The following is a 27,189-nucleotide window of genomic DNA, read 5'->3' on the forward strand; positions in this document are numbered from 1 at the left end:
CATCCTGAGTGCTCCAGACCCAAATTTTGACTCACAATATTTCTCAACATTGACTGTCAACTACCGAGATAATTTATTTCTAAGTTGTCTTTCTACACATATCCCCGCCCCCACCATACTTCCCATCACTGGACAAACTCGGGCATCTCCAGGAAACTCAGATTGGACAACTCAGCTTCCAGGAAGCTATTGCTAGCCCCGTTATTTGCAGCCCCTTAGCAGGCAGTGTTACCCTGGCCACAACCCTTCTCCATGGGACTGCTAGTTCCTTGGCAACAAGTGATGCCATTTGCTCAGCCACAGGATTCCTACTGCCAGGCACATGGCAGATGCTCCATCAAAGGACAATAAATCAAGATGTCTGTTGTTGTGTCTGAAAGGCTTTGGGGAATCCAGCAGGACAGAGAGGAGGGAAAATACTATGGTATAAGTCCAGCTTGGAAAAAAATAACTACCTATATTTCTCTAGCAGATTGAAATAAGAGGATGGGTAATTGGTGGGAGTAGGGGGCCAGCATTGCGGCTCAATGAGTTGAGCTGCTACTTGCAACCCTTACATCCTACATTGGAGCAGCAGCTCAGCGCCCAGCTACTGCTCTACTTTCAGTCCCTCCTCCTGTAATTGTGCCTGGAAAAGCAGCAAATTATGCCAGAACCTGGACTGCTGTCACCTAGGAGGCAGAATAGAATGGAATTACTGGCTCCTGGCTTCAGCCTGAACCACTCCCAGCCACTGAGGCCATTTGGGGAATAAACTAACAATGGAAGATTTCGCTTCTCTATCACTCTACCGGCCAAACACATACATCTTTTTTTTAAAAAAATCAAATACAGATCATGATGTAACACATATTTTCGTATTTTCAAAAAATACATATTTGCTTGTTTGCAGCTAAAGTCACAAAGAAAGAGGGAGGCACACACAGAGATCTTCCATCTGCTTGTGTATTCACCAGATGACCATGATGGTTAGGAACTGGCCAGGCAGAAGCCAGGGTCAAGAGCTTCAGCCAGGTCTCCAATGGGACCCAGATATTTGGCCATCCTCTGCTACTCTCCCATGTGCATAAGCAGGGGCCTGCATTGCAAGTACGGTAGCCTGGACTCAAACCATTGCTCATACAGGGATCTACAAGCAGCAGCTTAACCTACCGTGCCATGACGCTGGCCCTCTACACTTATTGTGAGTTGTGGCCCACAAGTAGAGAAGCACATTGGAGTGGTACAGCTAGAGAGGCAGTGGAGTGGAAGGAGCCGAGGCTCTCCACTAAGGGGCTCTAGAGGCGAGATGAATGCCTCGAGGCTGCGCCAGCACGTAGAACAGACCAGCAGGAAATGAGGAACTGCCCTGCAGACCACAGCTCTCAGCCCTTGGCAGCCAGTCTATCAGCATTTTCTTACCTTGCAGCGTGGCCACCAGCCCGGTACTGATGCCGGAAATGATGTCACTCAGCAGCCAGTCCTTGACACGATATTTGGGGAGCCACTCAAAGACAGGCAGGAGAGTCTTCAGCATACCAAAGGCTTTCTTTCTGGAACAACTGTCCAAAAAAGGAAAATAGCAGCAGGGTTCCAATCCAGTCTTGATCATTATCAACCGTGGATCCCAAAGTTACGAGCTGAAGTCTCTTTTGGAAAACAAGTGAGAATCTCATGGAAAAATAGTTACACCGATGTGCTTACCAGGCTTGTGCCAAGACCCACAGCCATCCTATTAAATGCACTCACTGTACTCGAAAACACAGGATTAAGTATCCCCTCCCCACTTCTGCCTTACTAATCCTCTGAGAAATTATCCCAACACAAGAACCTGTTTTCTGGTGCAGCCAGCGATAGATCAGCGTGGAGGCTCTAAGTGGAGATTAATTTTCAGACTTCTAACCCAGGCGCCTGCTTCATGCTATCGTTTTCTTTAAAGAAAAATCAATATACACTCTGTGTATCTTGATAATGCAAGCTTGGAAGCCAGTTTTGTTTCTTTTTATTCTTACAGACATCTTATACAATGCATACCATGCTACTAGTATTTTAAATTCAACAACCTACAGATAAAAATACATATACATCGACACTAGCAGGATGTTAGTGGACTCCAGATTCAAAGAAATCGCTCTTATAAAATTACAGTACCAGTGAGATCATTAGAAATCTTAATGAGGATTCAATGTTTGATATTAAGGACTATTAACCACTTTGTGGATAAGACAATACGGTCACATTCCCCCCCACACACACACGAAGTTTTTAACTACAGATCATGGGACTTGTTTTTCCAGGGGTTCCACCTGCATGAATTCAACCAACTTCAGATTGAAAATATTCAGAACAAACGTTGCACCTGTATGAAACAGGCACAGACCTCTTTGTTGGCCAGGCTCCCCAAAACAACATCCCAGAGCCTACAGAGGGCCGCTGCACCGACGGAGCCAGCATATGGAACTTCCTCCTACGGCACACTGGAAGGGCATGTATGTGATGGAGACGAACCGCCACCGCTAGCTCCTGTCACTCTCATGTCTACTTCTGTATAGTTAAACCATGTTCCTAAATAAAAGGGATTTAAAAAACAAACCACCGCTGGCAGGTGGGTGACTTCCTTAACGCCTTGTGCCATCCAATCCTGGGTGTGGGGCCTGGTGGCTCTTAAGGGCTGCTACTGCCTCCTGGCAAGGTGCGTGGTGCTCTTCTGGGCCCTCTTGTATCCTAGCTTCCAGCCTGTTGACAACCCAAGAGCAAGGCCTCCTGCGTACAGCAGCTTGAAGATGTCAAAGACTCCTGGGCAGGTCATGGAGTTTACCCACCATCTCTTCAAAACCGGCCTGGCTTCCTCCTCCAGCCCCAGCCTTCACAAGTAGACAGTGGGGACCATCTATATCCCACGGTGCCACCCTCCTCACTCCACAATTCTCTCCATGGCAGTGGGGCTCCGGGAACCCATCCTTCCCATCATCATCCTGCACCCCCAAAAAGTGTGTTTCCCAGGCAAGTAAAAGTTGGAATAACTCAGGCCCCGAGAGCGACGCAGCCACCTTAGGACCCGGAAGGCCCAGCGATCTTGGAGACCCAGAATCTCACCTCGCACAAAAGCTGCGTGTGCCCCCCAACCCCAGGTGCACCGACACCCGACGCCTGCTACCTGCAACTCTTGGCCAGACTCTCCCGCAGTGTCCTGCGCTCCTGCAGGCGCCGCTCATGCTTCTGCTGAAAGGCAAGTTCGCTGTAGACCGGGCGTGAAACCACGTAGTTGCAGTGGTACTCGGAGAGCTGCGGCGGCTCCGACTTGTCGCCTGGCGCGGCCATGACCTGCGAACCCAAGGACACTGAGGGAGCAATTGACGCAGCGAGCGAGACCAATCCGAGGACAGCCAACGAGCAGGAGGCGAACGGCCGTCCCTGCCGACACCTGTGGGTCCGGGACGCCTGCCCTACAGGCTCAGGGCGCTCAGGGCACAGAGTCCCACAGCGCGACAGCTGGGCACCCGAGGTTTTTCGTGTCCGGTGGGCTGCACTTGCAGCCCGGGGCTCCACTTTGCAACTGGGAGGAGTAAGCTTTGGCTCTGGGGGGCTTCAGAAGCACGATTCAAGACCCTCGGCCCTCAGCCAGGGCGCTGTCCGCGTCCTGAAATCTCCCCAAACCCAGGCCAGGAGGGAGAAGAAAAGGAAAGGGAACTTGGCTAGCGTCTGTGCTTGCAGGCGCCCGGCCTAAGTGCAGCTCCAGGCACGCACGGGTTAGGGGATGGGGATGGAGGGGAAGGCTCCGTACTTGGGATCCAGCATGGGAACCTCAGGGCTTGCCCTTGGGTCCCACGTTGCCTTCGCAGCGGGGAAATTCCGGTGGCGAGGCACGAATCTCACAAAGTCAGAACTCTAAGCAGGTGGAGCAGCTCTTCCCCGCGGTCCCTAGCTTCCTCCTAGCGCTGAGCTGCCCAAAAGCTGCACGATCCCTCCCTAGCTAGTCCCGTCCGCGAGCTTGCAGCCTGCCCTGGAGATCCGCCAAGGCGGGGTGGACCGAGCGGCATCCTGGCGGCGAACTCACCTGCGTGTACTCGGCCCCGCCCGGAATGGCCCGGGGACCGCCGCTTCACTGCCTTTATTTATAGAGCTTAGCAGGAAGGCAGCGAAGGTTTATTTGTGGAGCAACAGAGACACCTTGGTTCAGAGGAGGGACAACGGACGGCGGCGGTCTTTTCCCCGCCGATCCTACCCGGAAAAGATCCTGCCCCTTCCCGCCCTGTCCCTTGCTCCCAGTCGGGAAGAATAAGGATATTGCTGGCCCCGTCGCAGGAGACACTGGGACACTTCACTCACTTGCCAAACACTACCTCAGGCTACAAGGCCAGGGGCGGACAAGCCCTCAGGGATTCCTTAGCAAGGTGCTGACCTTGACTTTTTAGGCTGCACCAAGCTAGAAGCAGCTGGAAATAACCTACTACTACCCGAATATCCACCGGAAAGAACTTGTTTCTTCTTTCTTTGTTTGCAAAGCATTTTGTTTCCGACCAACGCACACGCACACACGTGTTGACAGTTAGGTTGAGTATAGTTCAATACCTGCAGTACTATGGGCTCTTCTAACTGGTATTTCACAACCGCGGTCACAAATCCAGTTGGCTTCTTTTTTTTACCTGACAGATTCCTTTGTTCTTTCTACTCGTGCAGCTGGATAATCAAGGAGCGAGTACACTGGACTGGACAGGAACCAAGACAAGGAGGCTCGTTTGTCTTCTGTTGGGACACGTCTTGCTGGTAAACCAGAATGTACCCTCCTTTCCCACTCACCCCCGCTCCTCCCCATTATCAGTAAATGCAGAAGATGCTATAAAAGATGGATTTTGGGGACATCAACCTTGGGGTCCTTACCCAGTTGAAAAATACAGACTGTGCTAGCTCATGATACATGCTCTAAAGGAAACATTCTCTCTGGAGAACCCACGTGTCACTCCCCTGAAATGATATTCAACACGGTGTGAGCTTACTCACTTATGGGAGGTCAACAAAAATAGAAAAAGCCAATAGCGTTCTCAATAGGTTTCCCTTACTTGGCCAAAAGAATCAAAAAAGAAGAAAACTAAAAGGAATTGCCAGCCTGGCACAATGGCTTAGTGGCTAAATCCTTGCCTTGCATGTGCCAAGATCCTATAAGGTCACTGGTTCATATTCCGGCAGCTCCACTTCCCATCCAGCTCCCTGCCTGTGACCTGGGAAAGCAGTCAAAGATGGCCCAAAGCCTTGGGACCCTGCACCCGCGTGGGAGACCCAGAAGAGGTTCCTGGTCCCCACTTTGGATTGGCACAGCACCAGCCGTTGCGCTCACTTGGAGAGTGAATCATCACACAGAAGATCTTCCTGTCTCTCCTCCTCTCTATATATCTGACTTTGTAATAAAATATAAATCTTCTAAAAATCTATGCACATGAGAAATTTTTAATAAGTGCATGAAAATGTGCTTCGTGAAAAAAAACAATGCAAGAAAGCCAAGTGGCTCTGTACCAAAACAGTCATCTTTTAATTACCTTTTCCATACACTTTTTAATGTTCCCTCATACAAGAGGGATATTAAAAAAATTTGTGGAGAATGGGTGTGTTGAAAATCTATTTTTCATGAATTACCGTGTGTGTGTGTGTGTGTGTGTGTGTGTGTGCTTCTTTCTTACCAACAGGGCTTCACTGATGCATGTATAAGTCAACTCCATTGAAATTCAGGTAGGTATTTGCTCCAAGCAGATTCTGTGTCTATCCACACCTCACACTCTCACACATACCTTCAAGGGCCAGCTACAAGGCTAGCTCTTCCATGAACATTCCTTGGTGCTCTCAGTCACAATTAATCGAGTCCATTTTCTTGATTCTCTCCTCACTTTATCTGATCTGAGTTTAAGACACATCTCTCCATCAAGCTTAGGATTCTAATTTTATGACAAACAAGTTTTATCTCTCTAAGTCTTGTCTCCTCCCATAGATTACTTCATGTTTTCTAAACAAACCTAGCTATCATCCAAACACACCTGTTTTTTTTTTTTTCATTTTTCCCCATTTTATTATTATTTTGTGATACAGTTCCATAGGCTTTGGAATTCCCCTTATCCCTCCCCAAGACTCCACTCCTCTCACTGACTTTTCCCTATATTATTACAATACTACAGTTCTTCATAAACAGTCCATCATTGTGAGCATGGACAATGGCAGAAAGTCCTGCATCCTGTTGTTTAGATATAATTAATAGCTTCATGGGAGTCTATCTTTGGTCTGGAAGTAAAGATACATACTGTATTGTATCCTCACATCTGGATGTGATAGTCTCCATTACACAGTTACCGTACATCCCAGGATAAACCCATTCTGGAAGCAATGTGTATTGTCAGGGTTTAAGCCCTGCCAGCAGGCCCCGAGGTCACTGAGGGTAAGACAACAGTGTTCCTTGACTGTAAAAACCATCTGAGACAAGCTGGTGAGGAATGTCCCTGTGTTTTGTCTTTTGTGTTTTTTTAAATAAAACTTGCATTGCAGATTCACCTACAGTCTCCTCCTCCTTTAACCCCCCACCCCTCCCCGACTCTGTTAAAACTGTGTTTTGGATCTCTTTGCTGGTGCATACACGTTCCTAAGCTGCCTGGAATTTCAGATTAGCAACTCCAATATTTACCTACATGGTTACTCACCCCAGGAGACATCTGACATCTTCGTAAGTTTAGACATATTCCATGTGGCACCATGAGCGAAGCTGCGTTTGCGACATCAGAGTACTGACTCAAATCCCACTGCCCCTCCCAGATAACAGCTGGGTAATGGAGTTCTAGGCCACTGTGTTTGGTCTAGCCTAATCTTGGCTGTTGTGGATGGAATATTTCTCTGCTATTCTATCTTTCAAATACAGAAGTAAGTTGGTAGAAAATTAAGAAAAGAAGTGCTTGGGGGTTTGGTAATGGAACTGCTTCAAGACAGGTATTTTTTCATGGAACAGTGCCAAGAATCAAACATGTAACGTCCCCTAGAGAATAAACTAAGTCTCTGCATGGCAGCTCTTTGTACAAGGATTAGATTCTTGCGGCTGGCTGTGTGGTATATGGGTAAAACCATTATCTGTGACACTGACATCCATATAGGTCTAGTTCAAGTCCCAATTGTTCCACTTCAAGTCCAGCTCCTTTCAACAATATATATAAATAATATATAATATATTATAAATAATATATTTTTATATATTTATATCTAAACGGGTATATATTCAAAAATTTATTTATTTATTTTTGAATTAAAATAATTTTTTAAGGTTTATTTATTTTCATTGGAAAGTCAGATATACAGAGAGGAGGAGAGGCAGAGAGGAAGATCTTCCATCTGATGATTCACCCTCCAAGTGACTGCAACGGCCAGTGCTGTGCCGATCTGAATCAAGAGTCAGGAACTTCTTCCTGGTCTCCTACATGGGTGCAGGGTCCCAATGCCTTGGGTTGTCCTCAACTGCTTCCCCAGGCCACAAGCAGGGAGTTGGATGGGAAGTGGAGCTGCCAGGATTAGAACCAGTGCCCATATGGGATCCCAGCGCTTTGAAGGCAAGCACCGTAGCCACCAGGCTACTATGCCGGCCCTATTTTTATATTCAGAATTTTAATAGATAACAGGATACCATAGGTTATTGACAAAGGGCTCTGAACCGACTAAGGAGTACCTCAGAAGGACTGAGCCAGGGAACTGTCTGATAAAGCAGGCAGGGCCAAGGAAAACCAAAAAACAGCAGGAGAGCGCTTTGGGGCTGGCTGAAGGCAGCTGTCAGCTGAAAGAATCTCAGCCGGAGCAGGCAGGAGTTGGGACCCACGTGGGGACAGAGCCCCAGGTGCTGCTTGAGGGAGCTGTCCATCAACCTTGGCCTTCAGTGGAGGAACAGAACCATCATGATCTCCATGTTCCACAAGAAGCCATCGGAGAATAAATATCCCAACCTCTCCCCTCCCTATCTCTGACCTCCTGCTGTGGTGTTTCCCCAACCCTCCATTCTCCTCTGTCCAAATCCCAGCTACACCACTTCCAGTCCAGCCCCTTGCTGGTGTGCCTGGGAAGCAACTGATGGTGGAAGCCCAAGTCTGAGTCCTTCCCATTGACACTGGGACAGTTGGATGGAGTTTCTGGCTCCTGACTTTGGCCTGGCCCTACTTGCAAGTAAAACAGTCCACGGAAGACCCCAGAAATCATTCCCCCCTCTGAGAGACATGCCCTCCAGTTACTCCCACTCCAACACGTCCCAGATCCCCTTCACAGGGCAATCTGTAAACCTCCCTACTTGGGGGCCAGGGTGGTATGTCCCAGTCTGGTGTTCCTCACCTTCCCCAAATAGCTAAAAACAAAAACAAACAAACAAAAATAGGCATCTATACTGGCATACTGGTATAATTAACCCAAATTTGGCATTAACCGGGCCCAAAATGCCTACCAGCTATTGGCTGTTTTTCTCCTAGCAGTGTAATACGTGCCTAGGTACAAAGCAATCTAGGCAGTTGCCTACAGCTGAGGGAGTGATTTTTTCCTCTGTGTGCAGGAATCAAAAGGGTAAAAGTGTAGTTAGTTATCTTCTTACAGTACGATTTTTCACTTACTTCCTGGTTTCCCGACACAGTAAAAGGCATCCACCCAGTTGCCCAAGCCAGAAAGCAAAGAAGCAGCCTTGGTTCCTTCTTTCTCATCCTTAATATGAACTCTCTATATATTTTTTTAAAAATAATTCTGCTTCTCTCTATGTCTGCTACTAAGCTTACCCCCAATGCAACTGCCACCTAGAGGGTCTCCTTGCTCCACTAATAAGTCATTCTCCAAAGCAATGCAAAAGAAAAAAGTGTCAGAAACGCAGACACGGTTGGGTCTATCCTTAATTTACAACCCTTCAGTATGACTCTCCACGACCACCAGTCCTGGGATCCGGTGCCTGTGCCCTGAACTCTCTCATCTTTGGGCCTGGCAACCTGCTTCTTTTTCTATCTGAAGCTCCATCTCTGGCTTCAGTCTTGGTTTAGCTGTCCCCAGAATGGCGACTTCCTTAGCGATCAAGGACCAGTTTGGATGTCTATTGTACTTATGTTCTTAGCACTCCATCTAAGTAGAGTGCACACTCTTAGCACCCTGAAGGGAACTTGTCTGGGTCCTGCAGTGGACAGTAAACTCCTTGGGGGCAGGGAGTCTTATGTTAGCACGTAATGAAATCAGACCGTTTGATTTCTTGTCAAAGTTCTGTTGTTGTCTACCTTTGTGGTCCTGGGTTAGTTACATAGCTTAACCCTGGCTTGAGTTCATCATCTAGAAAGATTATGAGCTAACAGCTCCTATCTTATACTGTTAGTGGGCGAATTCTGTGCCGTACTTGGCACATAGCAGGGACTTGATCAATGCTAACTAGCATAATTGAGATTTGGAGCCCTGGGAAGCAGTTTAAGTCAGATTTTGGTGTATTTTGAGCTTCCTTCCAAGAAAAGGTACTTGAGTTGATGTATATCTGTTATTTGATGTTGCCAGGAATAGCTAATTTTTTCTGTCAAAATTTTCTTCCTAGCACTCTTTTGAGTCACTGATTCTGGCTTTTAAGTACGCAAAAGGTTGTTTCTTGGGAGGGCGGCCAGCAAGACTTAGCCACAGCTTTGAAATCACATGTTGAACAACTCTGGCATCACAAGCACCAGGCTGCCTTCTGTTTCCACTTATTTGCCTTTCTAATTTCATTTCTCCCACCCGAAGGGATTTTCATTTATTTTCGTTGCTGAGTCCTCGGACGATGTCCTGAGATGTAAAGGCAATGATTTCCAAATAGATAGAGCCCATATGCACAGAATGCAGAGCTGGCTTCCTGCCAAGCGCCAAGAAGTGGCAATACTTTCTTGGTTGAGATGGTGATGTGTCAGTGATATGAAACGGCTGGAAAAGTCTAGGCTAAAAAAAAAACAAAAAACTTTCTTCTTATCAATGCTGAGAAAGTTTTTTGTTTGTTTGTTTGGTTTTAAAGCACCCCTGACTTGCAAATGCTTCTTCAAGGTCATACAAGTCTGTGGTTGTCTGGTAGGGGAACATTTTGAACTCACTTTTTTTAAAAAGGTGTATTTATTTACTAGGAGCTTCTTCTGGGCCTTCCACATGAATGCAGAGTCCCAACGCTCTGGCCCATCCTCTAGTGGCTTCCCAGGCCATAAGCAGGGAGCTGGAGGGGAAGTAGAACAGCTGGGATACAAACTGACACCCAAATGGGATCCTGGAATTTGCAAGATGAGGATTAATCATCCAGCCATTGTGGGGGCCCTGAAACCACATCTTATTTCATAGCAGACTTCCTGGAGCTGGTGTGGAGTGGCACATCAGGTTAAGCTGCTGCATTCCTTATGGGCACAATCCAGCTCCCTGCCCACACACCTGGGAAGTGAGTCAGCACATGGAAGTCCTCTGTTGCCCCTCCCGAGCCCCTCTGTAAACCTACCTTTCAAACAAATAAGCAAATACGTATTTTTTTTTTTATAAAAAATAGATTTCCTTCAGGGATTTTCACTTTTTTCGCCCGATTTTTAAAATTTCATCTCTTCCTTTCCTCTTATTAAATTCTCTTTGACATTAAAAAAAACCTCTTCCTCTTTATTTACATCTTCACTTTCTTTCTTCCTTTCTTTTTTTTTAATGAAATCTTTTTTTTTTTTTTGAAAGGTAGAGTTAGAGAGAGAAACAGGCAGATCAAGAGAGAGAGCATCCACTGGTTCACTGTACAAATGGCTGCACCAGCCAGGGCTGGACCAGACCAAAACCAGGAACCAGGAGCTTCAGCTGAGTCTCTCATGTGGGTGCAGGTGCCCAAACAATTAAGCCATTCTCTGCTGCTTTCCCAGGTGCATTAGCAGAGAGCTGAATGGGAAGAGGAGCATCCAGGATTTGAACCAGGATTCAGGTGGTGGCTTAACTCACCATATCATAGCACCAAAGCCATAATCCTTTCTCCAACATTTTTACTTTATTTTCCATTCACTTTAAATGTTGAGTGATAGAATGATTGATAGCTAGGTCAATCGGTCAATCTACCTCCCATCTCTGGTTCGTTCCCCAAATGCCTAGAGCAGCCATTCCCGGGAAAGGCTGAAGCTTGGAGCAGGACTTCCATCTGGGTCTCTGGCAGGAGCCGAGCACTGGAGACATTCTCCAACGTCCCTAGCTGTTGTGGACATTTGGGGAGACAAGCAGTGGATGGTTTATTTATTTGCCTTTCAAATAAATGAGAAAAAAACAACTAAGGTGAATTTGAAGTGACATTTTGCCATTCCTAAGCCCATATCTTGCGAAACAAAACATTTAAGAAAAGAGAAAAGTGGCAAGTCTAATCAGCACTCAGTAACAATGCCATCCCCCCACTCTCTGTTGGTACAAATCCTACACAGCACACATTCCTCTTGCTCCAGGATCAGCCCTGGATCTGCTCAGAGATCTTTGTTATTTGTTTAATTTATTGGAAAGTCAAATACAGATACAAGAGGAAGATATTCCATCTGCTGATTCACTCCTCAAGTGCTGCAACAGCCAGAGCTGCGCTGATCCAAGCCACAAGCCAGAAGTCTCTTCTGGGTCTCCCACACGGGTGCAGGGTCCCAAAGCCTTGGGCCGTCCTCAACTGCTTTCCCAGGCCACCAGCAGGATTCTGCATGGGAAGTGGGGCTGCCAGGACATGAACCAGCGCCCATATGGGATCCCAGAGCATGTAAGATGAAGACTAGCCACTAGGCTACCATGCTAGACCCCTGCCTAGATATCTTAACACATTTTTTATTTCTATTATAGATTGGACAAAACTTTGTAGTTTTGCCTCTTATCTGTGTTAATCCCAATTTTAAAATATTTTTAAGGACTAATTCTTATCCCTGTGGATGAGGAAAGTTTGATCACTTCTCCCACAAGTCTAATAATGTACTAGTTGTTCATCGAAGTGTCACGGTACAGAGTCAGCATCGTTGTACAGTTCGTTAAGCCACCAAGTGTAATGTGGGCATCACATCCCAACACCACTCTGAGTCCTGGTTGTTCCACTTCTGATCCAATTTCCTGCTACATGTGCTTGGAAAAGCAGGCATCACACGTGCTGGGCTCCTGGCACTCACTGTGCGAGATCTCCATGAAGTTCCAGGCTTCCTAGCCCTGGCCTTTGCCATCATCTGGGGAGTGAACCAGAGGGCAGAAGATTGCTCTATCTTTCTTTGTTTTTATCTGTAATTCTGCCTTTCACATGAACACATCTTAAATAAATCATCCTAAAATAAATCAGATCTTAAAATAAATCATCCTAGTAATGAGCAGTAAAATGTGATAATTAATTTCCCTCCCTTCCGCAACTGTGTGGTCTTCCATGGTGCTCCTTCGTGCTCCCTGGGAGGTGAACCCAAGCACTGATTTAGTCTGTGGGCTCTGGCTTTGATCTCTGCGCAGCCACTCCCCAGGGAATGGAGAAACACGCTCCCCAGACTTCCTCCTCCTTGTCAGCACACAGGGATAACTCCTTAGAGTCGGGGTGATGAATGAAGCTTAAGGAGTCAGCCAACCTCAGACTCTAGCACACGGTGAGTACTTGGGGAACGCTGGTCGTTCCTAATGCCTCGTTCAGTGTGTGTCAGGCACTTACAAAGGATTAAAATAATGAACTGGTAAAACAAACAAACAAACAAACAAACAAAAACAAAAAAACAGCACCACCACAACAAAAACTTATAGTGCAGTTCTTCTCCTCAACCACTTTATCTGTTTTCAAAATCTGATTTTTCACTGCTTCTTGCACCTCACCCTTGGGAATGATTTATTGGATCATTTCAAATTGTATGTGAGTCATAAAAATAAAAATCAGCGTTTTGGGGGCTGGGGAAGGCAGGCTAGTGGAACAGTGGGTTTGGACGTTGTCTCAGGATGCCCACGGCCGGCGTTGCAGTTTCTGGTCGAAGTCCCGACTGCTCTATCACACAGCGTCCTGCTCAGGTGCTTCGGAGCCTGCAGATGCTTCACATGTTTGGGTTCCTGATGCCCGCATGGCAGTTCCTGATGAAATTGCTGACTTCTGTCTTGAACCTATCTCAGCCAAGGCTATTGTGTTTTTTCTCTCTCCCTACCACTCTGCCTTTCCAAGGAGAGAGAGAGAAATAGAGAGAGAGAGAATGCTTGGGCAGCCAGCACCATGACGTAACAAAGCAAACTTCAATCTAAGGTGCCAGTGTCCCCACATCGGTGCCAAATGGCTCAGCTCTGGCCATTGTGACCATCTGGGGAGTGAACCAGCAGATACAAGATTCTCTGCCTTCTTCTCAATGTAGCAGCTCTGCCTTTCAAATAAAAAAATAAATAAATCTTAAAAGCAGCTTAAAAATTATTTGGGAAACCAAAGCAGAATTGTAATCAAGCAGGAAAGGTGTTTAACAAGGGAGAAGGAGACACTCCCAGTGGTACCCATCTTATTTGGAGTTTAATTAGAGTTTTGGAAAAGGCAAGACAATATGTAATGCAATGCCAATTACATTAGAAGCCAATTAAAATGTTGATATGGACCAAAGATCCATATAGAGAAGCCTTACAAGCCTTTTGTTTTGTCCCCTTCCAAAGAGCTCGTAATGTATTACATACCTCTCATTTCTAGCACAGCATGTTCAAAAAGCAAAACTCAGCACTTAACAAGTTCCCTTAAAATAATTGTTCATTGTATTGGGTCATCATTTAAGGAATCAAAAGGTTCAGCAAGGTGGGGAAGACTGATGGTGGCTGTAGGCTCCTTCTCTGAGTTTCCATCTTGCAAAGCAGCCACTGGCGTCTCCCTGAGCTGATCTTGGATGTCTGTGCCCATCACTCCACAACCTTCCGGTAGTGGTTTATTTGTTCATCTTCTGGGAGATGAGGAGTCAGTTCTGCTGCCTGTGTTCCTGTGACTACCAAACCTCCAACGGGGAGTTCCTTTAGTCTCCCAACACAAGATCATCATTTTGATGAGATTCAATGTATTTTGTCATGATGATTCCTAGTTACTTCCTAGACGTGTGTGTGTGTGTGTGTGTGTGTGTGTGTATCACATGCATCTTGGATTTTTTTTTTTAACATAATTACTTGAATGACAGAGCAGAGATAGACAGACAGATGTTTCATCTGCCGGTTCACTCCCCCAAACAGCTATAATGGGTGGGTCTAGGTAAGGCTGAAATCAGGAACCTGGAATTCATTCCAGGCCTCCTGTACACGTGGCAGGGCCTCAAGCGACTGAGCCAGCCTTGCTGCCTTACAGGATGCACTTTAGCAGGAAGGGGGAATTAGAAACGGAGCTGGCATTAAGACACAGGCTCCCTAGTACAGGACGCAGACGGCCCAAGCAGCCCCTCCCCAAATGCACGCAATGCCTGCCCACCCTGCCTTGGTGTTCCCTCGCCTTGTGTTATTGGCTTCTTTCTCCATGACTACGACCACATGATCTAATCACAAACTCCTCCACTGACATGGAAGTCTCCTTTCCAATGCGTTTGTCACAGCAATGGCTCAGTCAACACCAGCCTCGAGTTGTCTGGGCTGTTTGGTAGCTGCCTCCCTTTACCGACAGAGTTCTGTGGCTTCCCTCGCCCACGTCCCGGCAATGGGTTTCCTTTCTCTGGTAAATGTCTTCCTCTTCTGTGGTTTACTCATCCTTTGGGTACAGCACATGTTGTATCCCATAGCTTTTCAGGAAACAATGTGCAGGAGATAAGATCTTGCAATCATATTAAGAAGTATCTTCATTCCTCAGCCACACTTGATTTCTAATTTTTGATGGACTGTCCAACACTGGGTTGGATATATTTTCCCCTCAGAATTTTCAAAGCATTGTTCTGTTTTCCTCTGTATTTAGAGCTCTTCCCCCCACCTCCCCCCTTTTTTTGAGAGTGAGTGAGTTAGGGCTTCTGTCCATTGTTTCATTATCCAAAGTCCTCAATAGCCAGGACTGCATAAAGCTGAAGCTAGAAGTCGGCAATTCAATCTGGGTGTCTCAGGGGACCCTACTGTTTGGAGATGGGAGGCAGAGCTGAGAATTCAACCTGAAAACTTTGATACAGGATACAGCATCTCAAATCCCAAACCAGATGCCCACCCCACACTTCCTTTAGAGACAATCTGAATTAATTCAGATCCTTTTACCTCTGTGTGTGTGGCGTTTTCTGGAAATTTATAGAAGCTTCTCTTTGTGTCCAGTTCCTTGGTGTGGGTCTGTGCTACAGGGTTCTAAGTCTGCTCTCTCCAAACTTTAGGCATCATGAACGGGTGGGACCCTTGAGGGGTATTTGGGTGGTAAACTTCACTTTGAGTTGGACTAGGTGTCTTTTGCTAGAAGCTCAATGGAGGGAGGTTTATCTCTTTTTGCCCTTCTTCTAGCATGTCAAGACAGTCTTCCTCCCTTCCTGAGTTCACAGCTGGAGGCAGAGGGCAGTCCCCCCCAGACCCTGAACCTGCTGGCGACTTAATCTTGAACTTCCTGGCTCCCTGAGTTGTGAGACACAGTGATTCAGTCTAGGTTACACTGCTATAGCAGCACAAGCTAAGGTAAGTCCATTGCAGGTGTGTGTTGGGGGCTTTGGTAGGTCTTCCCTCCACTTATTTTCCCCACCCTTAAAGTTTCTTTAATTTTTGAAAACACTGGTTTCAGTTTCCAATTTTGATTGTGTGAAGACACGGAACTAAAAGTCCATGACCTGGCTGACCAGAGCGGGTTCTTGCATACCCTTCTCTCTTTTCAGCACATTCCTTCTCCTGTCCAGGCATTTCTCAGCTCTCTTCATGCCCGATTGCCTGCTCGTGTTTAACAGCCGCAGCCTCAAGGGCTGCCTGGAAGTGCTGAAGAAGTGGGCGAGGCTTGCTTGTCACAGAATTTCCTGTCACATAAGCTACAGGGCCTCTTACTTGGGAACCCTTGATTACAACATCGTTAGGACTTCCCTCTTGGGTTTGCTAGATTCTCACCTAGGAAAGTCTTATCTGGCCTTCTGCCAGAAAGGCAGGCGCTGGGATGCTGTCTCATTCTGGGTAGAGGAAGAAAGGCCATATTTAGTAAGGATGCATCACTCAGCCCTCCTGTCATCTGTTTATCAAAACAGACTTTCTGTGGTCAACCCTTCGAAGAGGAGTCCTGTTTCCTGTTGGGGCAAGGGGAGGGCAGTCACCCAATAGCCTGGAGGAAGGGGTGGCAGCTGGGCATGGCATAGCTTTCATTTGATCTTCTGTATTCCAGCAGATCCCTGCCCCCTCTCTTTTGGGAGTAATGATGATTATTTGGGGTGTGTGTGTGTGTGCTTAAAATTTGCTTATACATTTGAAAGTCAGAGAGAAAGATATCTTCCAGATGATGGTTCACTTCCCAGAGCTAGGCCGGTCAGGAGCCTGGAGCTTTTTCCAGGTCTCCCATGTGGGCAGTAGGGTTCCAAAGACTTGGCTTTCCCAGGTTTATTAGTAGAAGGCAGGATTGGAAGTGGAACAGCTGGAACATGAACTGATGTGCATAAGGGATCCTGGATTACAGGTGGAGGCTTAACTCGCTACAACATAACATCAATCACTATTTGGTGTTTGTGTGTGTGTGTGTGTGTGTTGGGGGGGATATCGTTGCTTGATATTTAATTATTTTAATTTTGTTGGAAGGGCAAAGAGAAAGACCTTCCAGCTGCTGGATCAGTCCCCTGCCCCAAAACAAACAAAAACCTACAACAGCCAGGGCTGGGCCAGGCTGAAACCAAGAGGTGTGATATTCAACTGGGTCTCTCATGTGGTTGGCAGGGGCCCAAGCACCTGGGTCTTCATCGTTGTCTCTCAGGTGCATCATCAGGATGCAGGCTGGGAAGCTAACTGGCTGGAAAGCTAACTAGCTGGGACTATTAACATTCTGGTAGGGAAAGAAGCCAGCTCAAGCAACAGGTTAGCTCAGTGCACCACCCGCATCAGGGAACTGACTACTACTCAGTTCTGGGTTTTCTTCAAGAGTGAAGAGAATTTAATTTTCATAATTTCTACTGAGTAAGAACCGCTTGCTCATTTGTCCTGTATCTTTCCCAAGATCATGTCTTCTCAGGTGAAATTTATCATTACAGTTTTATGCCTTAAAAGAAAAATTTCTTTACTATAGTTTTAGAGTAGTTTAGGAGAGAGTCACTTGCCTCCTCCTCACCCCCAGTTCTGAGTGTTTCAGGAGAAACATGATATTTTTTAGTGTTTTCCTCAGCATTTTTTATTGTTTATTTTTATTATAAAGACAAATCAGATTGACGGAGAGAAAGATCTTTCATACACTGGTTTGCTCCCCAAATGGCCACAACAGCCGGTGCTGTTCTGATCCAAAGCCAGGACCTAGGAGCTTCTTCCAGCTCTCCCATGCGGGTACAGGGTCCCAAGGCTTTGGGCTATCCTTGACTGCTCTCCCAGACCACAAGCAGGATGAGAAGTGGAACAGTTGGGATTAGAACCAGTGCCATATGGGACCCTGGTACTTGCAAGGTAAGGATTTAGGAACTGAGCCATCACACTGGGACCAATATTTTCTGGTGTTCAGAGACTTGTGGTTGGCTCCACTGGGGAGAAACAAGAGCAGTGCTTGGGGCCTGCTGAGCTGGGAGTTCTTGCTGTTTCTTGATTCTGAAAATAAGACTGAGCTTCTGCTTCATCTCAGACACTCTCAGTAAAAACAATGAACCTGGCCAGCCCTGTGGTGTAGTGGGGTAAGTTGCAAGTTAGGTGCAGTGGGTGGGTCCACATATGGGACAGTTTCTCGCTGTCTTTTTTTCTTTCTCTGTCTGTAGCTATGCTTTTTTTTTTTTAATTATTTTTATTGCAAAGTCAGATATACAGAGAGAGGAGGAGACACAGAGAGGAAGACCTTCCGTCTGTTGATTCACTCCCCAAGTGGCCACCAATGGCTGGGGCTGCACAGATCCGAAGCCAGGAGTCAGGAGTGTCTTCTGGGTCTCCCACAGGTTATTGAGCAATACAATTTCCAGTTGTCCTAGGCAACAAGGAGAGGCCCAATGATCTTAGAAAACAGGGGTCTGAATCCCCAAATTTCAGTAATTCTTTGATTTCATTATTCTAAAAACATTTTTATTTGAAAGAGTTACAGAGACAAAGGCAGAGAGCTTCCATGTGCTGGTTCACTCTCCAAATGGTCACAAATCCAGAGCTGGGCCAGGCCCATATTACATCTGCTCTAGGCTCCTCCAAAGTCTAGGTCTGGTCCTGACCTGGTCTTTTTAAACAAAGTTTCAGTTGTGTTGGGATGAAGGAGGAGGAGTGTGGTCCAAGGGGTGGATGCCACTGGGGATGGCTGCATCCCATAGAGGCGTGCATCAGTTACATTCCTGGCGCCACTTCCGATCCCAGCTTTCTGCCAATGTGCTTCCTTAGAAGACACCTGATGTGGGAGACAGGAGTTGAGCTCCTGGTTCCTCCATTCAGTCTGAACCACTTGTTGGCATCCAGGGTGATAGCAGGCCGTCGCAAGATTTCTGCCACCCTATCTCTGCCTCTCTGCTGTTCAAATAAAAAAACTTTAAAAGGACAGAAAGTCTGTATTTGTTACGTATTCATAATTATCTATTTACATGTGCATATAGTTGCTATTTTCCATCTTTTTAACTGGTGCCACAGGGAGGAGAATTAGCCTGTGAGCCACGGTGCTGGCCACTCTTTATTAGAAAAGCAGATTACAGAAAGAAGAAGTGTGAGATTTTAATCCAGGTTTTCAATGTTTATAACCACTACTGCTACCAGAACACTTTCTGCCCTTAGCAACTCTCATTGGAACATCAACAGGAGGTGAGTAGGCCAAACAGCATCCCAGGACAGTGGCTCTTGTTGTTTCAGCTCTTTGGCAGTGGATGGTTCAGGCCCAGCATCATCATGTGTATCAGCTGCCCTGGCCTGGGAATTTTCAGTAGCGTTAGCCTGGAGCTGGGACATATGAACACAAGCGGCCCCCTCAAGTGATGCTGGAGGGAACACTCCTTCTGAGAGAAGAACATCAGCCAAGGGTATGTGTACAAAATGAGTGTGGTCTCATTTTTTTGTAAGAACATGAACCACATGGCTTAAGTACATGTTTTTCCTGCTGCCATTTCTGCTTTTTTCTCCATGTACCTTCTATCTTTCTTCTATCTATTTAGTTTCAACAGAAAAATACCACCAAGTCAAATAGAACTCTTCAGGAAGTAATGTCGCAGTGGAGGACTATTCCAGAAAGCCCTTGACTGGACAAGTGGGGCCCTAGGAGGCTTTAGCACTCCAGGAACTTGACAGCCATTGTGAGAAACAAAGGTCTTTTGCTTCAGAAAGAGCTCAGCTCTGTAAAGGAACAAAGCATGCTGCAGAGGAGACTAAGATGCACGCTTCAGGTGGAGGATCTGCACAGAAACTTCCAGAACTGATCACCTGGGAGAGAACCTTGTGGGAAATGGGGTTTTTGTAAATGATGATGCTCGGACCTCTAGTTCTCTCACGCCATCTTCCTATGTGTGCTGCATGAGAAGGTTCTCCTGCTGACTCCAGGGTTTGTGCTCCTTGTGGCATACCACAAGACGCAGAGACCATGGTCCGTATCTCCTGATAGCCATGTGGTGGCCATGGGCATGGGCGATATGGGAGGACTAATAACAGTGAAGTCAAATATAGACAGCTGAACAAGAGCAGACATCAGGAGTCCACCGTTTTAAATCCAGATCCCAACATAAAAGATGGTTTTGTGTCACAGCAGATAAGCTTTTTGATGGCCTTTTATTCTTGCCTGATCTGCATCATTCACAGATTCGATGACTTGCTGAGCGGTGGTGCCCTCTGTGTCAGTCTCCTGCTCTGAGGCATATGCATGCTTCAGGCAGTAGAATTGAGATAAAAATGAATAGAAACTGCTACTTCCACCCCTGTCGAAGGAGAAGGGAAATGTATTTTAATTCTTTTAAATTGTTTATTTGAAAATCAGAAAGACAGAGAGCTCTTCCATCTGCTGACTGACTCTCCAAATGACCACGACAGTCAGAGTTGGGCCAGTCAGAAGTCGAGAGCCTGAAGCTTCTCCTAAGTCTCCCACATGGGTGTGGGAGTCCAGGCATTTGGACTATTTTCAGTTGCTTTTCCAGGCACATTAGCAGAGAGCTGGACTGGAAGCACAGCTGCCAGGACTCAAATTGGAGCCCATATGGGATGGTACCACTGCAGGCAGCAGCTTAATGCACTGTGCCATTGGGCTAGCTCTGGAAATGCTGTCGTTATGATTGGCAGCTGTGCATAAAATACCAGTGTTCCTTCTATCACAAGTATTGGTAATGGATCATAAGGATGAATACTGGGAGATGACAACAGCTATGATCTAGCTTGGCGTATCCCATCCATCGTCTTGGCCTTTGACATTGGATGCTGCAGCATAGCCCTTCCCTGTCTGTTTCCATCCCTGGCTTATGCAAACCAATAGGTATGACAACCTAGGCCAGTATGGCCTGCACTCCAGCCTGGTTCCTGCACATGCCCGTGGGTTAAAGTTGGCCCAGCGCTGGCTGGTCCACTGCTCTCCAGATCCACGAACATCTGGAGTGAACCACAAGTTGGACGATCTTTCTGTGTGTCTCTCCTCCTCTCTGTGAATGTTACTTTCCAATAAAAATAAACTTTAAAAAAATTCTTAAACAAAAGATCCACTTACTTATTTCAAAAATAGAGTTGCTTAGAAAAATAAACAGGAGATGAAACACGCTCCAACAGTTTCATATTCTTTGAAAATCTTTATGAGGAAGGTGGTTTTCATGTCTAAGCAATGGAACAACCTAAATCATATTAACATTATAATCATTACCATTTTCTAAAGGAAATTCTAAATGAAGTGGTGAATGCAAAAATAGCATTTAATATTTAGCTTTCAGAATATAGAAACATTTCCAAGAAACTACGTGACGCCTGGGACGTCAGTGCATGTATGTTCGAGGTAATATCTGTATCATCAGTAGCTTTCACAACAATGGAAAATATTGTTTTGTATATGTTACATATTAACTTAAGAACTCCATGTTGTTATAAAATAAGTTTAGCTCAGTGCTCTGACAATTGATGCAAACAGAGGTAAACTCTTCATACATTCCAAAAGGCAGAATGTTCACTAATTGTTATTAGTACAAATGTCAACAAAAAATCCAACAAGTACCAAAGCAGAGTAACAAAAATAGAACTAACAATATAGCTGTCTTATTACAGTAACCTGAGTATGTACCAGCAGGCTTGAAAAAAACTAAAGTCCTTGTTTTCACTGCTGTTCTTTGCTCTACAAATACAGTGGCTAATTCTCATTACTAATCTTTTATTTAATCTCCCTGTGAACAAGTCTGTTGACGATACTGGATACTATTTCAAACACATCATCATCATCATTGCCTGACTAAACAGATTACTACTGACAAAAAGTCATACAAGTTTTCAAAGCTATTAAAGGTTACATGCAATTTAAAAAAATCTATTTTTGGAAGTAACAAAGGAATTTTCCCTTTTATTGGGAAACAGCCAACATACTGATGTTGCAATCAATATGTAAATATGGTATTTAACATGCCTATATTTTTGCTAACAACTAGAAAACACACTCTATGACCTCTGAAACACTGTCAAATATTTTGGTAATCTTATTACTACACAGACTAAGGTGCGGCAATAAAAAATATTATTGGCCAATCACAGCACAGTTTTCTAAGTTTTAAATTTTCTAAAGGCTAACATGATAACAAACTTATCATCTTGACACGATGTATCATGATCTTCTTTTATAAACATCACTGGCCTTTCTTATTGACTTTTTCTGAACGAGTCTGTAAGATAAAAATATGATTTATGTAGTACAGCAAAGAGAAAGATTCATAGGTACAACCAACACTTTTTAAAAAAACATTTTTCTGGAGAAAGTTATCAAGAGAATAGTCAAGTATGAAAATACGGGTTGAGAAAGTCTCAAACTATTACAATTATAATTTTGCAAGTTTTTGTTGGAAAAAAAATTTTAGAGAGGAATTAACAAACCCTTGGTAAGTTCCCTTTTTAAAGATTATTTTACTTACTTGAAGGCAGAGTTACAGAGAGGGAGAGGCAAGAGAGAGACCTTCTGTCTGCTGGTTCACTCCCCAGATGGCCGCCAGGGTGGGGGCAGGGCCAGGCCAGGGCCAGGAACTTCCCCCAGGTCTCCCACGTGGGCAGCAGAGACCCACGGACTTGGCCAGCGTGGTCCCGACAAGCTCATTCCATCCCTGTCTCAGTGTATTCTGCTTTGGTCTCACAGGTTACCCAAGGGGGAAAAAAAAATCCTTGCAGCTCTTCTATTAAAAAACCAATGAATATTTTTCTGACAAAGAAATAATGGAAGGAGGAGAAAACCTAGTTGGGAGAGGTTTTGTGCCTATGTCCTCCAGACATCCGCCCTCTTTTCTCTAATTGTACTCCGTTGATGTTATGAAAACATGAACGCAGTATAGAATTTAAATGTGGAGGAAAATGAACTTAAACGCTCACTTGAAAATAAAAAAGTCAATGTATATGTCAAGAAAAATAAACTCTGGGGCTGATAATGTGGTGTGGCATGTGAAGCCACCACTTGCAACACAAGCTTCTCCTATGGGGTACCAGTTCCACCCCTGCTGCCCTGCTTCTCATCCAACCGCCCTGCTAACGTGCCTGGGAGGCGGTGGGTAATATTCTCTCACAAATAAATCTTCAGAAGAAGGGAAAAATAAACCTGTTGAAAAGGAAGCATGGAGTGTTGTTGCTTAGAAGTACGACGGTCACACAGCTCTTAGGACGAGCACCATAGTTTTAGAGCAACTTGGGTAGCGCTGCTTAATCACAAGGCAAGGCTAGAGGAGGCCATCTCCACAAGGACATGCCATCACTCTCATGCGTTTATATGCATCGCACCACTCTAGCAAAAAGCCCAAAGGTTTGATGCAGCTGCTATATTTGTGGGTAACTCTCTGAGACTTGATGATTTTTCTCAAAAACAAAAAAACAAAACAACAAACTGGTAAGTATGGATGGCTTTGTGCTACTAATGATCCCTAGCCATTTGTGCTTTTTTTTTTTTTTTTTGTTCCTGAAGAAAGGGCAAATATTTATTTAGTGTCTGTAACAGGGAAGGGACCCAAAGGGGAAATCCAAAGAGATTTAAAAGATGGAAAGTGGAATCTGTTTATGGGAAAGAAACTAGCTTCTCCCACTCCATTTGTTTCCTTGATTTTTTTTTCACCTTGATGTTATAAACCTTTGCTTTATGATTATTTTATTTAAAGTACATAAATTAAGTAAAAGTGAGAAAGTGAATACATTTCCAAAATGACTTGATACTATATTTTAATTACTAAAGTTGGTTTGATAATGGAAATAAAATTCATGAGGACAACTTCTTTCAGCTTTTTACTTTTTCAGGCAGGGTTTAGAAGGTAAAAATTAACATTCAAATGTAACTGTCTCTTTAAAAATTTTTAAAAATTTATTTGAAGGCAAAGTGACCAAGACAGGAAGAAAAATATCTTCTCAAAATGCCCACAAGAGCTGTGGCACGAACAGGCCAAAAGCCAGGAACCAGGAACTGCATCTGGGTCTCCCATGTCAGAGGCAGAAAGTCCAAGCACTTAGACCATTGTCTGCTGCCTCCCAGGCACATTAGCAGGGAGCTGGATTGGAAGCAGGCACATACTAGCTGGGTCAGCGTCCCCATATGGGACGCAGGTATCCAAGAGGTGTTTTAATTTGCTGTACCACAATGCCTGCGCCAAGAGTCACTTTTTAAAAAAGATTTATTCATTGATTTTTTTTTTTTAATTTGAAAGGCAGATTTATAGAAGGGGAAGGAGGAGAGGGGAAGAGAGAGAAAAAATCTACACATTTTTTTTTTCTGGGTCTCCCATGTGGATGCAGGATTCCAAGCACTTGGGTGATCTCTGGCTGCTTTCCAAGGACATTAACAGGGCTGGACTAAAAGTGGCACCCATATGGGATGCTGGCATTACAGGCTGCAGCTTAACTTGTTGTGCTACAAAACTGGCATCCTTTCCATGAACTTTTTAAAGTATATTTTGAAGCGATTAGCCAAGTGCTTAAAATAGGTCCAGAGCACAATATCAATAAATATCAACTGTTAAGTATTTCAAAGACTAGACACAAGCAAAAGCTAGACTGAGGCCTAACTGCTACTGAACAAGACCCAACTCTCAGTACGGCACTTGCCATAGGTGGGGAGCAGGGTCTTTCATAAAGAAACATTTCCAACAACTAGTTCTTTGGGAAAGGATTCCTTATAAAATCTTTCTACATCCTTTGCCAAGAATGCAGATGCTCCATGTTGAAGGTGTCTCTTCTTGTAAGGTATGGAAATGGGCTGAGGAAAACTCCCACCGTTGTACACGGATTAATACATGGATTAAGATAACCGTGAGATGTTAGCCACAAAGTACATGGTCATAAGACAAGGGCACAGTCCTTGTTTCCCTTTCTCCTGTAATGATCCAAATGTTTCTGCGCCCTTGGAGCACACACCATGCTGCTGCCATCACAGGCCCCTTGGAGCACACACCATGCTGCTGCCATCACAGGCCCCTTGGAGCACACACCATGCTGCTGCCATCACAGGCCCCCGAAGTGACTTCTTTACTTTCGAGGGTGGACGTTGAATGATGTCACAGATGCCCAGATGAGGCCGATAGTTTTAGGGACTCTAGTTTTATATATGGCCAAGGGCAGATCTCGTTCAGTGCCACATCTTGCTTCTTCCTCCAAGACCGTGAGGATTCATGCTGCAGTGTCTTGGACTGGAGCATACAGGGTATCCAGCTTTTGTTAGGGGCTTCATTGAGCGAGTGGGAGTTCTCCTCAACCCATTTCCATACTTGAGGAGCGACAAAACTCTGTCTAAACACTAGTAGGAGGTCAACTATGGGTATTCCAGGCCTGCACAGTACATATTTGCCTCATGGTAGCCACAGGACTACAACCTGGGAATGCAAAGACCATGATTTGCAAGAAATAAATCCAAATGAAGAGCTATAACTACTGCAAAGTCCTGGCTGAAAATCATGAAGACTGTCAAATGATGATAGCAATCTATCTGCTCAAAGAGGAACTGGGAGGAAGGTCCAGAGTTGCCTCTTCCTCCGCTTTCCTCACACATGACCAAAGCAAGGCTGAGAGATTGATGAAGGTTAGTGGAATACAGCCAAGAAGAGTGGGACGGAGCAAGACAAGCATTCATCCATGTTACTGAACACTGGACTTGGTAGGAAGAGAAACAAAATTGGTGGTCCAGACCTCACTTTGTGGTTTTAACAAAAAAAATTTTTTTCCATTACTGTCCTCCAGTTTACTTTTGGAAGTCATCCATATATTTCAATGCGCAGTCTTGGTCTTAGCATTTCACATACACTGAGACAGAGGAGCAGCGAGCAGACCATGCTGGAAAACTTCAACTTTTGGCTTCATTTTGGCAAGAACACAGCAAGCATCCCGAACAGCAAAACTCAAGTTTTTCTAGAAACAGTATATTTTTCAATACTGCTACTTTTGTGGCTCAGTTTTGTCATTTAAAACTTTAGCATGTTAGCAGATCTTTACATTATGACATCTTGTGTTTGTCTCTATGTACTGTCACTTTCCAGGTTAAAAAAATATATATATTATATATTATAAATATATTTATATATTTATACATATTTATATATAAATATTTATGTATAAATTTATATATTATATAAATGTGGTACTATATATACATCTATTTATTTATTTATTTATTTATTTATTTATTTATGGCTTCTTTAGTACTTTAACCAAGCCAGGATTAAGTACATCTTCCTAATTGTGATGGGTAAATATACCAAATAGTTCACTATTTCAAAAAAATGTAGGTGCAAGTCACCCACCTGAAGTTCTGCGTGTTCTCTCAGGAGTTGATCATATTCTTTTGAAAGTCTCTCCGCTTGCATCTTCATTGTGATAACATCATTTTGTGCCTTAGAGAGAGCTAGAAAATACAAAGCAGAACTTTTTCCTTATTTTTGAAATATTTTCAAACTTACAGGAAAGTCAAGACAAACTGAAGACCCGTGTGTTCTTCTTAGGAGATTCACTGTCATTTCTGTCTTCTCTCTCTACACACACAATTATTTTCTTTAATGAGTTGAGACAAAGTTCCAAACTTCGTGTCCCTTTACTCTTTAACGTGTCATTGTGTACTTCCTAATAACACAACATTTTCTAACGTAAAGCAGGTACTTTAAGAAAAGTTGGTGGGGGGAGCTGTTGTGGCATAGCACATAAAAGCTCTGCCTGCAACCCTGTCACCCTTATGGATGTCAGTTCCTGTCTTGGCTGCTATGCTTCCAGTCTAGCTCCTTGCAAACATCCTGGAAGAGCAGTGGAAGACAGACCAAGGGCCTCTGCCACCCATGTGGGAGATCCCGAAACCCAGCTCTCCATTGCAGTCACCTGGGAGTGAACCAGTGGATGGAAGATCTCTCTCTAATGCTTTCAGAATAAAAAAGCTCATAGAAAATGCAATTCAAGTTTATTTTGCTCCAACAAATGTTTTGAAATTGGCAACAGACATTTAGCCTAACAGTTATAATGTCCCGAGTCCCACGTCAGAGCATCACAGCAGCTGGTTCAGTTTCTAGCGCCTGTTCCCAACTCCAGCTTTACGCTGACACAAGCCCTAGGAAGTGATGGATGGTTTCATAACAGGGTTTCTTCTACATTCGGGGAGGCTTGGCGTGTATTCTGGGTTCCTAGCTCCTCAGCCCCGACCCTGCTCTGGACATGATGAGCACCTGGAAAGTGAGCAATTAGATGGGAGCTCTCTCTCTTTCTCCCACAAAAAACTACCACCGATATGCCAATTCTGTCAGTTACATCATCTTTATCACTTCCAGACTAAGATACAATCCTGTGTCACCATAACCTTTAGTCTTAACTTTTGTGATATTCACACTTTTAAATCATGTCCATTTTTTAAATAAAAACTTTTTCTCCTTTTTCCTCATGATTATATTCAGGTCATACCTCGATTTATATATGAACTAAATTTATGTTTTTATTTACTTTTAATTAAATTTGGTAAAGAGAGTTTTGGTGGTAGCTGAAGTACACTTGGACACGAAGGCACAAGATAAAGCTATACATTAGTTTTCCATTTTA

General features: G+C 44.7%; 1 protein-coding gene across 2 annotated transcripts in view; it reads right to left on the bottom strand.

Annotated features, from left to right (window-relative positions):
- LOC121170979 (pendrin-like) overlaps window positions 1-27,189 on the bottom strand; it is a 110,342-nt gene that overhangs the window by 37,831 nt on the left and 45,322 nt on the right. The window contains exons 13-15 of one of the 2 annotated variants that reach the window (XM_041002462.1): window positions 25,917-26,017; window positions 3,137-3,303; window positions 1,402-1,541 (exon numbers count right to left, since the gene is read on the bottom strand). In XM_041002462.1, the coding sequence (XP_040858396.1) occupies window positions 1,402-1,541; window positions 3,137-3,303; window positions 25,917-26,017 (408 nt within the window). Of the gene's footprint in view, window positions 1-1,401; window positions 1,542-3,136; window positions 3,304-20,859; window positions 21,825-25,916; window positions 26,018-27,189 lie in introns of those variants that run through there. The other variant, XM_041002464.1, reaches the window with a different exon arrangement.

This window comes from Ochotona curzoniae, unplaced genomic scaffold (genome assembly GCF_017591425.1).
Source record: "Ochotona curzoniae isolate NIBS_2020 unplaced genomic scaffold, NIBS_Ocur_1.0 scaffold_2476, whole genome shotgun sequence".
Taxonomy (NCBI): domain Eukaryota; kingdom Metazoa; phylum Chordata; class Mammalia; order Lagomorpha; family Ochotonidae; genus Ochotona; species Ochotona curzoniae.